This window comes from Coenobita brevimanus, chromosome 29, assembly GCF_032717465.1.
Source record: "Coenobita brevimanus isolate Jiangsu-jjx chromosome 29, ASM3271746v2, whole genome shotgun sequence".
NCBI classification, from domain to species: Eukaryota; Metazoa; Arthropoda; class Malacostraca; order Decapoda; family Coenobitidae; genus Coenobita; species Coenobita brevimanus.
Window position 1 is genome coordinate 42,406,763 of NC_136982.1, and position 14,399 is coordinate 42,421,161.

General features: G+C 43.4%; 4 protein-coding genes across 4 annotated transcripts in view; 3 read left to right on the top strand and 1 right to left on the bottom strand.

Moving 5' to 3' along the window:
* The window catches only part of LOC145394952 (uncharacterized), a 2,769-nt gene extending 2,528 nt beyond the window's left edge, over positions 1–241 (top strand). The window contains exon 4 of the mRNA XM_080268700.1: positions 1–241. This exon is cut by the window's left edge and continues 46 nt beyond it. Within this exon, the coding sequence (XP_080124826.1) occupies positions 1–96 (96 nt within the window). The 3' untranslated portion in view covers positions 97–241.
* Positions 242–1,301: 1,060 nt separating this feature from the next.
* LOC145394953 (uncharacterized) lies at positions 1,302–3,698 on the bottom strand. The gene is made up of 4 exons (XM_080268702.1): positions 3,476–3,698; positions 2,713–2,913; positions 2,179–2,278; positions 1,302–1,596 (listed from the first exon to the last, which is right to left on the bottom strand). Exons 1-4 carry the CDS (start codon positions 3,555–3,557, stop codon positions 1,452–1,454), a joined length of 528 nt encoding a protein of 175 aa, XP_080124828.1. The 5' UTR covers positions 3,558–3,698; the 3' UTR covers positions 1,302–1,451.
* Positions 3,699–6,328: 2,630 nt separating this feature from the next.
* On the top strand, positions 6,329–8,926 carry LOC145394954 (C-type lectin lectoxin-Enh6-like). Its single transcript, XM_080268703.1, has 4 exons — positions 6,329–6,409; positions 7,018–7,194; positions 7,856–7,949; positions 8,516–8,926. Exons 1-4 carry the CDS (start codon positions 6,334–6,336, stop codon positions 8,649–8,651), a joined length of 483 nt encoding a protein of 160 aa, XP_080124829.1. The 5' UTR covers positions 6,329–6,333; the 3' UTR covers positions 8,652–8,926.
* A 4,038-nt stretch (positions 8,927–12,964) lies between these two features.
* LOC145395028 (cell division cycle 7-related protein kinase-like) lies at positions 12,965–13,540 on the top strand. Its single transcript, XM_080268772.1, has one exon. It carries the CDS (start codon positions 12,965–12,967, stop codon positions 13,538–13,540), a length of 576 nt encoding a protein of 191 aa, XP_080124898.1.
* The last annotated feature ends 859 nt before the right edge of the window (positions 13,541–14,399 follow it).

Sequence of the window (14,399 nt, forward strand, 5' to 3'; positions counted from 1 at the left end):
TGCCTCGCCCCCACCTCGACCGGCGCTCTGTTGGTGCTGGACAAGGAAGAAAATGACTCCCTTTCTTGCTACATCTGCGAGGACCGACTTGCCTAGTGGACGAGAGGGGGTGATGGAGGGAGGGAGTAGTTAATGAAGTGTCCTAACTACGCTACTTGTACCGTAACTTGGCCTAAAATCTCTATAATGTATCGTATCTATGTTCCTTTGACTTGATCTAAAATTTCAATGATGTAACTTTGCCTAATAAAGTATCGTATCTTTACTCCTTTTAGTTTCGCTTGGCCTAAAATTGCTAGTGTCGTGGTTATAAAATTGTTGTTGTTGTTGTTGTTGTTTAGCTGCGGTCTGACTGGTCGAGCACACCCGTCGACCACAGGTAAGCAACTGGTTCTGTGGGGCCGTCTTACAGGTACACACAATACATACACAGTACAGGAATCCGGTGCCCCCTTGTGGTAGCCAGCACCTCATCAGGATCGAACCAGGGTCCTTCCCACGGCGAGGTGCAGGAAAACATTAGTAAGTTTGTCTCCTGGGTGAACGCCGCAGCTGCTTCACTCCACCCAAGATACACATTGCCACCACGCGCAGGCTCCTCGTCAGCGCCTAATATAAAGTGTCGCTTCTATACGTCTGTCACTTTAACTTGGCCTAAAAATTGTTCTCTGTGCGTTTTTATTGCTGATTTGTATCCATAGATTGGCATTAAAATATTATGCTAGTCACGAAGAAGTGCTATCGAAAGGGTCTAAAGCCACAGCATTGTTTTTTTTTTCTTTTTCTGAAACTGAATTGCATCATAATAAGCTGCCAGTGGACGAAAGTCTGGGCCAAGTGAAGGTGAAAAGAGTATATCAGAAATTAGTAGTAGTCGTAGTAGTAGTAGTAGTAGTTGTTGTTGTAGTAGCAGTAGTAGTAGTTGTTGTAGAAGCAGTAGTAGTAGTAGTAGCAGTAATAGCCCCAGGTTTATCTCAGCGTGAACCCCGTGGACTGCAGGCTGAAAATGTCCTCCTCTTACAGTCCACCAACTTCTTTTTGAGCTGAGAGAGGCAGTGGAGCCGCCCAGTGATATCGGTGCCACCACGTGAAGGCCTCTCTCTCCAGCACAATATACCGAAAGACCATTAGAGGGGAATACAGAACATTCTTGATTTTGTGGGGCCCTTCCGTGAAAAAAAAAATGTATAATTGTTGAAAAATGAATAAAACGAACAAAAGTCAAGCATTATTTTATTTTTCACTTGTCATACATTCTCTCTCTCTCTCTCTCTCTCTCTCTCTCTCTCTCTCTTCCTTCTTCTTCTTCTCTTCTTCAGCTTCCTCCTCCTCCTCCTCCTTCTTCTTCTCCTCCGCTAACCCACCACTTCGTCTCACCTCAACCATTCGGCTCTTTCTCTTTTCTCTCCCCCTCCTCGTCCTCCATTCGTCCTCCACTCGTCCTTCTCGCCCTAGGAGAGGCCGCAGAGGTAGGCAGGACCGACAGATGTGGCCGAGTAGTCATATAAAGTCCTTCGCCCGTGAGCCTGATCCGCCGGGACGAGAATGGTGTAGTGGGTGGTGGTTTGGGCAGGGTCAGGACGAGTAGGGGTCCATCTGAAGAAGGCGAAGAAGAAGGGGTTAATTAATTGCCTACCGACTGCACGAGAGTCTCAATAGGCAGGAGAGATAATTGGCCAAGTCCCAGGTTCGTATTCTCGTCGGGTAAGCTCCCTAACACCTCTTCCTTAGCGATTTATTTTCCAAACTGCTCACTGACATCCCCTGCTGAAGAAATAGGTAAGTAAAAGGTGAAGGGTAGTGGAAGAGGAGGGAATGAAGGGTAAGGAGACAAGGGTAGGGAGGGAAGGGAAATGGGGAGAAGGACGGAAAGGAAGAGTGAGGAAAGAAGAGAATGATGAGGGAATGAAAGGTAGAGAGAAGAGAATGAGAGGGAGAAAGATGAGGAGGGAAAATATGAGTGGGAAAGAGGAGAATGGGGATGGAATGAGGGGCAGAGAAAGGAGAAGGGAAGGGGAGGAAAGGAGGAGGGAAGGGGAGGAAAGGACAAGTGAGGAAGGAGTTAATGACCATACTGTTTGGTTACAAAAGTGCCACCACGTGAAGGAGTCCCTCTTGAGCAACGAAGATATTAAGAAAAGGACTCTATCTATCTATCTATCTATCTATCTGACTTACAGGTGGGAGGTGGTAGATAGAGGCTCTCCGTTAACCCAAGACCAGCTCGTTCCGTGTCCCCTGCCTCCTACCCAATAAATGTAGCCGGCTTTAGTCTCCGCTGAAACAAAGAAAACGGGAAGAGGGTTATAAATTTCTCTCTCTCTCTCTCTCTCTCTCTCTCTCTCTCTCTCTCTCTTAACACCAGTCCTTATTAAAGAGGTAATAGATTTGACTGCACTTTTCATTCTTTTTCTTTATTATTATTATTATTATTATTATTATTATTATTATCATCATTATTATTATTATTATTATCATTATTACTACTACTACTACTATTATTATTATTATTATTATTATTATTATTATTATTATTATTATTATTATAGTAGTAGTAGTAGTAGTAGTAGTAATAGCAGTAGAAACAGTGAGAAGAGGATGATGACGAAGAAGAGGAACAAGAAGCAGAAGAAGACGAGGAAGACCAAGGCCAAGAACACGACCAAGGACAAGAGAACCAAGAAGAACACTAACCCCCCCGTCCATACTTACGCACAAAGGTCGCATCAAGGTACTCCGATACGGCCTGCAGTACGTTCGTGTCCTTGATGTAGGCAAGATCGCTGCCCAAACTCTTACACTTCTGCCTCGCCTGCTCCCACGTCACCGCAGTCCCAGGGCCGTCGAGCGGGTGCGAGATCCCTACGTGAAGGCAGTACCGGAGCAGGATGGTGACGAAGGGGGGGCGGCACTCTGGGGGGAGGGCAGCGTGATGGAGAGGGTTGGTACTGTCGATGGTGGTAGGGTTAGTACTGGTGTTGTTATCGTCATCTTTGTTATTTTCATGATCGTCAGTATCGTCATCGTCGTCACTGTTACATTCATTATCGTCATCGTCATTTTCATTCTTATTATCTTCATCTTATTCATTCATATCAATAGCAGCAACATTATATTCACTTCATTCATCATCATCATTATCATCATCGTCATTATCATCATCATCATCAGGTGCAAGTCTACCAGCTAAAATGAATGTCTAGAGTAACATTACGGTTGTTACTGTTGCTACTTAACCATTGTCTGTCTGGGCGAGAAATCCCGTCAACCGCATGTAAGCAACTGGTTCTGTGGGGCCGTCCTACAGGTACAGTACAGTAAATACCCCGTTTAGGGATCCGGCGCCCCCTTGTGGTAGACAGCGCCTAGTCAGGGAAATAGGAGGAAGTTTGGCTCCGTGATGGACGCCGCAACTGCGCAGAGCCACCACGCGAAGGCTCCTCATCAGCACCACGATCTAAAAAAAAATACTTACTTCCGGTAGCCATGACAGAGGGCAGCACCATCACCACCCCCAGCACCACAAACAAAGATGGCGTCAGGAGCAACACCCTCATCTTGACTTTTCTTCGTTCCTGTGGGGTTCCTTGGAGACGCTGCGCCCCTTCACTACGATGACGCCTCTTCTGACTCGCGGCACACTATTTTCCTCAGCTCTGGGATCCTCTGAAATGGACTGGAGTGAGCTTAGGTGGTGAGCCAAGGTGAGCTGAGGAGAGAGTGAGACGAAAGGGTATCAGGACCTGTTTATATCCTCGTTCTCCTCTCTCTCTCTCTATCTCTATCTCTATCTCTCTCTCTCCAGTTTTTTTTATTCACTTGTTTTTGCTTGAGGAGGAGGAGGAAGAGGAGGAGGAGGAGGAGGAGGAGAAGTAGGAGGAGGGAGGCTTTCAGGAGGCGTGGGGAGAGGGAAGAAAGGGAGGAGTAAACTGAAGGGTGCTGAGAGAGAGAGAGAGAGAGAGAGAGAGAGAGAGAGAGAGAGAGAGAGAGAGAGAGAGAGAGAGAGAGAGAGAGAGAAGGAGAGTCCCCTGGCACAAGAGCAGGTAAAAACTCACTAGACAGGTAACTGGTTCACGTGTGGATGAGAGGTTTAGTTATGTAGGGTGAGAGAGGAGAGAAAGAAAGAGAGAGAGAGAGAGAGAGAGACAGACAGACAGACAGACAGACAGACGTACAGACAAAAAGGCAGGCAGACAGACAGACAAACAGACACAGAAAAAGTCAAAGAAAGAGAGACAGACAGAGACAGACAGACATATAGACCGAGAAAGAGGATGTAAAAATCAGAGAGAGAGAGAGAGAGAGATAAGGTGGGAGAGGGAGAGAGAGAAGGAGAGGGAGAATGGGAATTTTATCATCATCATCATCATTCATCATCATCATCCGTATCTCCTTTCCCATCCTAGGGCAGGGTGAAGAGTAGAAATGTCCAGACAGCCCAAATTTGCCCAATCCAATGGGCCGCGCTTCCATTCACTCATCATTCAAGCCCCCGGAATCCTGGCTCTATCGGATACGTCAAAATCATTCACCACGTTCTGTAACTTCACATAAATGTATCCGATAGAGTCAGTCCTGACTGTGCCACGTTAATAAGCGGTGCCATACCCCTGATCATGTACTTCTCCTCACAACATTCATCCAGCCAGCTCGATCTCTTGTCAGTTCCCTAGCCTCACCGACTTCCAAACCTCTCTTCCTCACACACTCATCCACCATATCTCTCCACCTTCTCCTTGGCCTACCTAGCCTCCTCCCTCCTTTGAATTCGCTCAGATATACCTTTTTCACCACTCTATTGTTATCCATTCTTTCCACATGACCATACCATCTCAGTACACTCTCTTCGATTCTCGTGTCCACCAACTTCCTCACTCCACATCTTTCACGAATCACATTACAGTATTTCGTATCCTGTCCACCCTCTGTACTCCACATACATTCCTCAGCACTCCCGTCTCCACTGCTCCTACTCTTGACTTTTCATTTTCATGCCACACCATAGTCTCACATCCATAATTCAATATGTTAACGTTGGCACTAACACTCCTTCATGTAAGCCTCCCGCAGCTGCAACACTCAAGCCTCTGTTTCTTATCAAGGCCTTCATTGCACCAGCTACTTTTGAGAATTTAAAAAAACAAAAAACAAAAAATATATATATGAATTTACCAGCGGCAGAAAACCAGGACACAGATTTAAGGAAAATTCTTATGATTAAAAGATTTATTATTATTATTATTACTATTATTATTATTATTATTATTATTATTATTATTATTATTTTCATTATTTTTACTATTCTTATTGTTATTCTTATTACCATAACTGATATAATTATTATCATTATTACTACTATTATTATTATTACAATTAATATTATTATTATTTTCATCATCATCATTATCCTCCTCCTCCTCATCATCATTATTATTATTATTATTATTACTATTATTATTTTATTTTTATTATTATTATCATTATTATTATCAGGACCATCTTCCTCTTCATCATCATCACCATTATCATCATCACCACCCTCGTCTTCTTAGTCTCCTTCTTCCTGTTCATCATCATCATCATTATCTGTGTAAATACTGTGCATAGGCAATATAAGACAATTTCAGCCCTACTTGGACCCTCTTCAGACATAGCTAGACATACACACACCCAAAATAGACCTCGGAATATGTAATTTTTCCTACCTCTCCTGTGCTTCCCCCCAAAATAAAAACTAATCAGGTTTACGAAATTAGTGTTGAAAGGTGTTACGTCAGTCTAGCCCTTGTGTTGTGGGTGTCGTACGTGATAGGTAGATAGATAGATAGATAGACAGAAAGATAGATCAATGACGGTAGAGAGAGAAAGAGAGAGAGAAGGAGAGGGGGAGGGAGGGAGGTTGAAAGAAAGAAAAAAAGATAACAAGACAGATACATACATTTATAGCTGTATATACAGAAATAGATATAAATAGACAGGCAGTTAGACTAATAGATAAAGCAAAACAGATACAAACAAACATACATACGCACACATACACACATACATACACACATACATAACCAGACAGATACACAGGTTAATTAAACAGACAGACAGAGGACGTAAATATCTTGGTTTCTAGGTGTGGTAAGTCCCGATGATAAGAATTTCCAAGAATGCCCGGTGTGGTGGGGTGGTGGAGTGGGGGAATGTGGGTTAAGAGGGGGGATGAGGGGGCTAGGAGGCGGGGAGGTGGGGTTTTAGAAGGTGGGGGGGGATGGGAGGGGGAGTGGAGGATGTATTTAAGAGAGAGAGAGGCATAGCAAGGCAAGGAGACTGACTGGGACCAAGATGGCGAGGGTGGCTGTGACTGTGAGTGCTCTGGTGGCTGTCTTGGTGGCGGTACTGGCTCTACCACCCGCCTCAGGTAAGTACACACACACACACACACATACACACACACACCTTTCTGATATTGTACACTGTCTTCTGTGAACGTATATTATTTTCTTATGCTGATACCAAGGCTTGACCCGAACCTCCAAGCTATGTGTGATCTCTACGTAACCATGTACTGTGTGTGTGTGTGTGTGTGTGTGTGTGTGTGTGTGTGTGTGTGTGTGTGTGTGTGTGTGTGTGTGTGTGTGTGTGTGTTTCAATGCATGTACGGCTGCAGTCATTATTATCTTTTATTTTGTGTCTAAACTGTGGTGGAGCTTAGTGAGATGTTGTTTAAATAATCCACAATAAGAAGAAGACATGGAAGGGTTGTAATAGCCTCCTTATTTAACAACCTCCTAGCTGTTATTGTTGGTATTGGTGGTGGTGTTATTGTTCTTGTTCTTGTTCTTGTAGTAAAACTCTGTGGACTGCAGGATGAAGTCGCCCTATTCTCTCAGGGGGACAGGGAAGAACTGGATAGGTACTGTTTAGGCCTATGTGTTTTTCTCTTTAGCTAGTCCTTGCACAGAGATTATTTATTGTGTTTATTCGTGTTTTTTTTTGTGTTTTTTTATCCCATCATCCTCCCTTCAGCCCAGTCCTGCCCCAGCGATTTCGTGGTGCTTAACGGGGTGTGCCTGAAGCTGATCACAGGCACCCGAACCACCTGGAGCCAAGCGAGAGACAGGTGCAGGGAGATTGGCGCTGACCTGGCTGTCTTGCCCGAGGTTGATCATCTCGTCCACCTCACAGGATGGATACATACGGAAGGTGAGGGACTGTGGATGAGTGGATGAGTGGATGGGTGGATGAGTGGGTGGGTGGAAGCGTACATAAAACAGGTAAGGGCGACAGTGGATGGGCGGATAAGTGGATGAGTGGTCGATGGGTGGATGAGTGGGTGGATGAGTGGATGGATGGGTGGATGGGTGGATGAGTGCATGGGTGGGTGGATGCGTACACAAAACAGGTGAAGCCGACAGTGGATGGGTGGATGAGTGGGTGGATGAGTGGATGAGTGGATGGATGGGTGGATGAGTGGATGGGTGGGTGGGTGGGTACACAAAACAGGTGAAGGCGACAGTGGATGGGTGGATGAATGGGTAGATGGATGGGTGTGTGGGTGGATGGGTAAAGGCACTGAGAACGTAAGGGAGACTGTGGATGAGTGGATAGGTGGATGAATGAGTGGATGAGTGGATGACCATACCTGCCTCTCCCATTCACACCTGACCACATCTGACTCTCCCATACACACCTGACCACACCTGCCTCTCCCGTACACACCTGGCCACACCTGCCTCTCCCCATATTCACCTGACTACACATGCCTCTCCCCATATTCACCTGACTACACCTGCCTCTCCCGTACACACCTGACTACACCTGCCTCTCTCGTACACACCTGACTACACCTGCCTCTCCTCCACAGGTCTGGAGGCTCACGGGATATGGGTGGGGGCGGAGGAGAGGCCCACAGGATGGCACTGGCTTGACGGGCAAAAAATCAGCCTTGAGTCTCACATGTAAGTATCAGGTCGTGTGTGTACGTCTCTTGCATGTAAGTATCAGGTCATGTGTGTACGTCTCTCACATGTAAGTATCAGGTCATGTGTGTACGTCTCTCACATGTAAGTATCAGGTCATGTGTGTACGTCTCTTGCATGTAAGTATCAGGTCATGTGTGTACGTCTCTCACATGTAAGTATCAGGTCACGTATGTATGTCTCTCGCATGTAAGTATCAGGTTATGTAAGTATTTAGTCTGAAGTCTCATGTGTAAGTAACAATTCATGTAAGTCCAGTCCTACTGGCATTAAGTCAGTCTTTGACCCTTACTAACAATTGTTGACCTATGTTGACATGTTATGACCTATACTGAACTGTGTTGATCCATATTGACCCGTGCTGACCTGTGTTGATCCATATTGACCTGTGTTGACTCATGATGACCTGTGGTGACCCGTGCTGACCCATGCTAATCTGTATTCCCGTAGACCTGCATTTCCCCTTTGACTCGCCCTGACCCCTGATGACCTGTGATTACCCCTTGACCTCTACGTAACCTTATTTGACCCCTGATGACCCCCAGGTGGATGAGGGGAGAGCCGTACTACCGCGAGGGGGACGGGAAGGTGATGCTGGCAAGGTTAAACCAGTTCACCCGACACTACCTTACGGGGGTCAGCCCATCCGACACGGCAGATAGTTACGTATGCTCTCCCTAACTACCGAGGAGGACAAATTAGGGTCAGGGATGGCAGAAAGATAACTATGCTCACCCTAACTACCTTGATAATCATTAGCAAGTAGTTAGAATGAAGAAAAGACTGGCAGAAATAACACACCTGTCTACCTGAGTTCACATAGGTGTCTCCCGCAATGAACATAATAACACCTGAAGAACAAAGCATATGACAGAGAACACTTCATGACCTCAGTATTAAAGAAAACACACACACACACACACACACACACACACACACACACACACACACACACACACACACACACACACACACACACTAATGCTACTGTTAATTACTGTTCATGATTTCAAAGAGATAGATTTATTTATATCATTTTTTTATTTTAGGTAAGAAAACATTTATAATCTTTTTGTGAACTTAATCACTCTGTTAAATAAATATTGTTTTGTAATTTGCATTGTGTTTATTTTCTTATATATTATTTGTGTGGATTTTTGGCTGTGTAAATGTGTCCTGGTGATCTTGTGTATGAGAGAGAGAGAGAGAGAGAGAGAGAGGGAGGGAGAGAGAATTAAAGAGGGCTGATAACCCGTTCCTGGACCAATGTCAAGAGGCAGCTCCAGGAAAATTCCGTTCTGGTACAAAGTTGCACCACCAGGCGGCTTTCACGTCCAAGGTGGAGGCTGCTGAGGTCAGGCAAGGTCACGGAAAGTCAGGGTCAGGCTAGGGTAGGTTAGGTTGAATCAGGTTAGGTTCAGTTAGGTTAGGTGAGGCTGGGTCGAGCTGGGTTTGGTTAGGGTGGGTTGGGCTGGGTTGGGTTGGGGCAAATCAAGTTATTTTTAGTTAATTTGGGTTAGACTGGGTTAGGTTAGCCAGGCTTAGATCAAGTTAGATTTCGTTAAACTCTGGTAGGTTAAACTGGGTTAGATTAGGTTAAAAATGACGTCTGATCAGGATAAACTAAGTTGAATTGGGGTAACTCAGGTCGGGTTAGGTTAATTTTGGTTAGGTTTGGTTAAGAGAAGCTGATTTGTTCCTGTTGAAATGGGTTGGTTAGGTTAGATTAGGTAAGATAAGGATAAACCAAACCAGGGTAAGTTAGCTTAAGTTAGATTATGTTAGGCCGGGGTGGATTAGGCGAAATTAAGTCTAGTTACATTAAGTTAATTTGATTGGGTAAGCCAAGGAAGACAAAAAAATATATTAAGATTAGTTTTGAATAAGGTAAGGACGTTTCATTCTCCTTCAAATTTCGCCAGATCATTCCACGTACGGGTGTGGGCGTGACTGCAGACATTTCCTAGACCCACAAAAACGTAAACACAAAAAGGTAAACACAACCACGTGGCCCCCATGTGGAACGCTTGCAAAAAGTAAACAAACCGGTGGAGGGAAACTGGAAGGGTCAGAGAAAGCGAGAGAGAGAGAGAGAGAGAGAGAGAGAGATTTCCATGTATCGTAATCATTAAGTAACTTCCCTCCCTTGAAAATTATTTACTGGCCTTGAGAGAAGTATGAAGCACTTCCTAAAAATAACAGGTTTTCCCCGCTGGCATCACAGGTGGCTTTAGAGGAGTGTGTGTGTGTGTGTGTGTGTGTGTGTGTGTGTGTGTGTGGGTGGATGGGTGTGTGTCCTCATGTCGTGGTTGCAGAGGAATGGTGGGGGTGGGAGGACAGGGTGAGTGGGGTGGAAATGGGTGTGGGAGGGTGGTGATAATGCCAGCTTTTGAAAAATTTGTCAGGATCTTTGGAATTAATCTCACGTTTGGAAAAAAAAAAAAATCTCGGAAAAAGCAGTCAGAGAGAGAGAGAGAGAGAGAGAGAGAGAGAGAGAGAGATTATATTAAATAGCGTAGCTGGAACTAGTACACTGAAAGATAATGAGGAACAGAGGAGTACAGGAACAAATTTCTGAAAATGAAGAGGAAGATGGTGAAACTCAAGCTTTTCTTACACCCGTCTTTTTAAAAATTATTATAAGTCTACGCCCAGCTTGAATTGAATTAGATAAATCACCCTTTATTCTGATGTTAATGAGTATTTATTATTTATCCATAATAAGAAGACAGACGAAGATGCAGAGGACCAACAGGAGTTCATGTTATATATACTGTGCTCTTTTAAAATGTGTGTTACTTTTTAAATGAATTACTTCTTTAAAATGTGACTTACTCCCCAGGAACAGGTAGGGAACGGTGTGCTGGCTCCGGAAGGCACCCTGGTGAGGTTATATAAAATTCCAGTATTTCCAAAACACATTATGGTATCACGTATAGTTTAGTTTCAGTGCCGAATGTGGTGTTCTGGTATTAATTCAGTTTCAAATATATTACGGTGTAGAATGAGTAACTGAAAATGTATTATGGATGTTTATCATTGCCATACCATGAAATTTCTATTCTATTTTAAGAAATCTGAAACCTTTTTATTTCTTTCCCTAATTGCATCCCTGGCTCCACCGTCCCTCAACTCACTCCTTCTGCATAAGGGGAATTTTCAGCCTGCAGTCCACTGGGTTTGCAATTCATTCGTACCGTATCGTTTAGAGTTCCAGCATGCTTGTATCTGTCAGCCTTGGTCACCTAATAGCCCTCCACATTGCTCGATCTCTGGCAGCCTCCCTATTCAGTCGCTTATCCCTGAGGTCACACTCTATGACCTCGTCCCTAGATAAACATAATGTCTCAGCAATATGTATTCAGTAACAATGTCATCATCATCATCATCATCATCATATCTATCAACTGGTCTTTCATATAATGAGCCATTATGATTGTATCTAACCCATTCACTACGGAGGTCATTTTTTACATCATCTTCAACAACAACGTCATCATCATCAGCATCAACAATGACGTATCATCGTCGTCGCCATCACGAATCATTGGCAACAACGTCATCATCATCATCATCATCATCATCATTACCATCATCAACAACAACAACGTCATCATCATCATCATCATTAACATCATCATCGTCAATAATAACAACAACCTCACCATCATCATCATCATCATCATCAATACCATCATCATCAACAACAACAACGTCATCATCATCATCATCATTAACATCATCATCATCAACAATAACAACACCCTCACCATCATCATCATCATCATCAACAATAACAACACCCTCACCATCATCATCATCATCATCATAATCATCATCGTCATCATCATTACCATCATCATCAACAACAACAACAACAACATGATAATTATCACCATCTTTACCATCATCAACAACAACCTCATCATCATCATCATCATCATCATCATCATCATCCTGACTTCTTTTTCCACCTAAGCATGGGGTGAGGTAGAGCCCAGGGAGCAAAGGAAAAATAAAAGCCCTAGGAACCCGTATATACAGTATATTGAATAAAATTGCCAGAATAGAGCAAATGGGAAATTATTAAAGATTCCACCAACAGAACTTCGAGATTTAAAAGAATAAAAACCGAACGAAGAAATAAAAAACAAGAAATTAATGGAAGGTGAGGGAAATTCAAAAACATGGGAGTAAGGAAAGCAAATAAAGGAAGAAAAAGTGGTTTGAGGAAAGGGAAGAAGGGAAAGAGAGGGAAATGAAAACAAGGAAAGAAAAGGAAAGGAAAGGCAGGGGGGATAGGAAGGAAATAGGAGACAGAAAGGGAAGGAAATTATAAGAAGGGAAGGAAATGAAAAGAAAGGAAAGGAGAGGAAAGGGAGGGAAAGGACAGGAAGGGAAAAGAAAGGAAAGGAAAGGGCAGTGAAGGCACTGAAAGGAAATCAACTGAAAAGAAAGGAGAAGGAAAGGAGGGGAAAAGAAGGGGGAAAAGGGAATGGAATGGAAGGAGAAAAGGCAGCGAAGAAACGGAAGGGAAGGAAATGAAACGATGAAACTGTAAAGAAAGTTAAGCAGACTGCTAACTCACTTCTTGGATATTTTTCTGTAGCATAATATGAAACTTTAACTCATGTAATTTATGTAGGAATGTGAATTATATTATCTGTTAAATATTATTACTTTAGCACAAACAAGATATCCAAATAGGAAAAAAAATAAAACAGGTCGTATCACCACTAGTTTTTGCTTTGCTTTCATTTACCGAAATTATTTTATTGATGCGAAACAGAATTTGAGAACATGAAAATAATAATCTAGTGAACAGTAGTTATATTCACGTCCCCTTTAAATGTCGGCGTCTCCATTGTAAACACAGCATTCAGGTTCGGGACATCACACAGGTAAGTCAAGTAGCCGGAGCCCGTTATTTACCTCGATATTATTCTGTTACGATTATTTCACGTCAATAGTTTGCCCTTGAGAGAAGATCAGAGATGAGTGTAGGATCATTAGCTCAGGAGTTTAAAGGGCTGGGTGTGAGTGAAGTTTTGGGGGAATATGTAATGACCCACAGGGAGTTAATGCGGGAAGTCAGAGTTATCAAGAATTTGGGGTCGGGAGTTGCCGGTGTGGCCTCCCTAGTCACCTACAGGGGCCAGAGGGCATGCATGAAGACGGGGCATGCCTGTGGCGCACCCAATCTCCTGCAGGAAGCTGAAATCTTGCTGAAGGTTGCTGGAGCCGGTGGAGCGCCACGTCTTTATGCTGTGTGTCGGGATGAACCTGTTTTGATAATGGAGTATATCGAAGGCCAGACATTTCTCGAGTTCTGTTCAGGTGCCTCTTTTACAGATAGGGAATATGTGAAGGCAGACATCATGCGAAAACTGAAGGAGCTGCATTCAGCCGGGTTTGTTCATAATGATGTTCACGAGGCTAATGTCATTGTTTGTGGGACCCCAGGCCATTACAGTGCCAGGCTCATTGACCTAGGGTATGCCAGGGAGGCAACGGAACCCCAGGTGCGACTGGATAGGATTCGCGCTGGCATGATTGGATCCTACTTGTGAGGAAGATAGTTGTTTTTTTTTTTACCCACATACTTTTTGCTCTCAGGTCTTCCATGTCCACTATGTTTTAGCATCAGTTGTTCATAAGCATTTATACCACTTAGGCCATTACAGTGTGAAGCTCATAAACCAAAGAAGCAGCAGAACCCAAAGTGCGATTTGATAGGATTTGCTTCAAGACGATTCATTGCTACTTATGATAACTAAAGATAGTAGCCTATAGTTTTTTTTTTTTTTTTTTCCCCTTCAAGGTTTACCATGCTCACTGTGTTTTTAATGTAGGATGTCTTCTCTTCTAGATTTGTAGTGTATTGATGTTTCCTGTTTTATTCCCAACAAGTTTTTACACAACCTAGGCCATTACATGTGCTGCACATATCATAAACCAAAGAAGCAGCAAAACCCAAAGTGTGTACGGGTAGGATTTGTGCTGGCATGATCAGGTGCTATGTATGATGTTGAAGGATTGTATGGTACGTGTATAGAGTTTTTCTTTACGATGTCCATTTTCCTCCAGTATTACCCGAAGTGTTTTAACTGTGATTTTTTTTCCCTTCTTATATTTATCGGTGTATTATGGTTTCCTTTTTACTGCCGACAAACTTTTAACTTCTCAGGCCAACTCAGTGTTAGGTTCAGTGACCCGAGATACAGAACAGGAGCTAAGCCTTAAGTGTGAGTGGATGGGATTCATGCTGGGATGATTTGGTGCTGCTTATAATGAACATTTTTTGTTTTTGAATAATAAATTCATATACCGTACATTATGCTCCAAGATTTTCCAGTACTGGGTAAATTTTTTTAAAATTACACCCAGCTAACAGACAGTGAAATTTATATGATCATTATTGATGTTTTT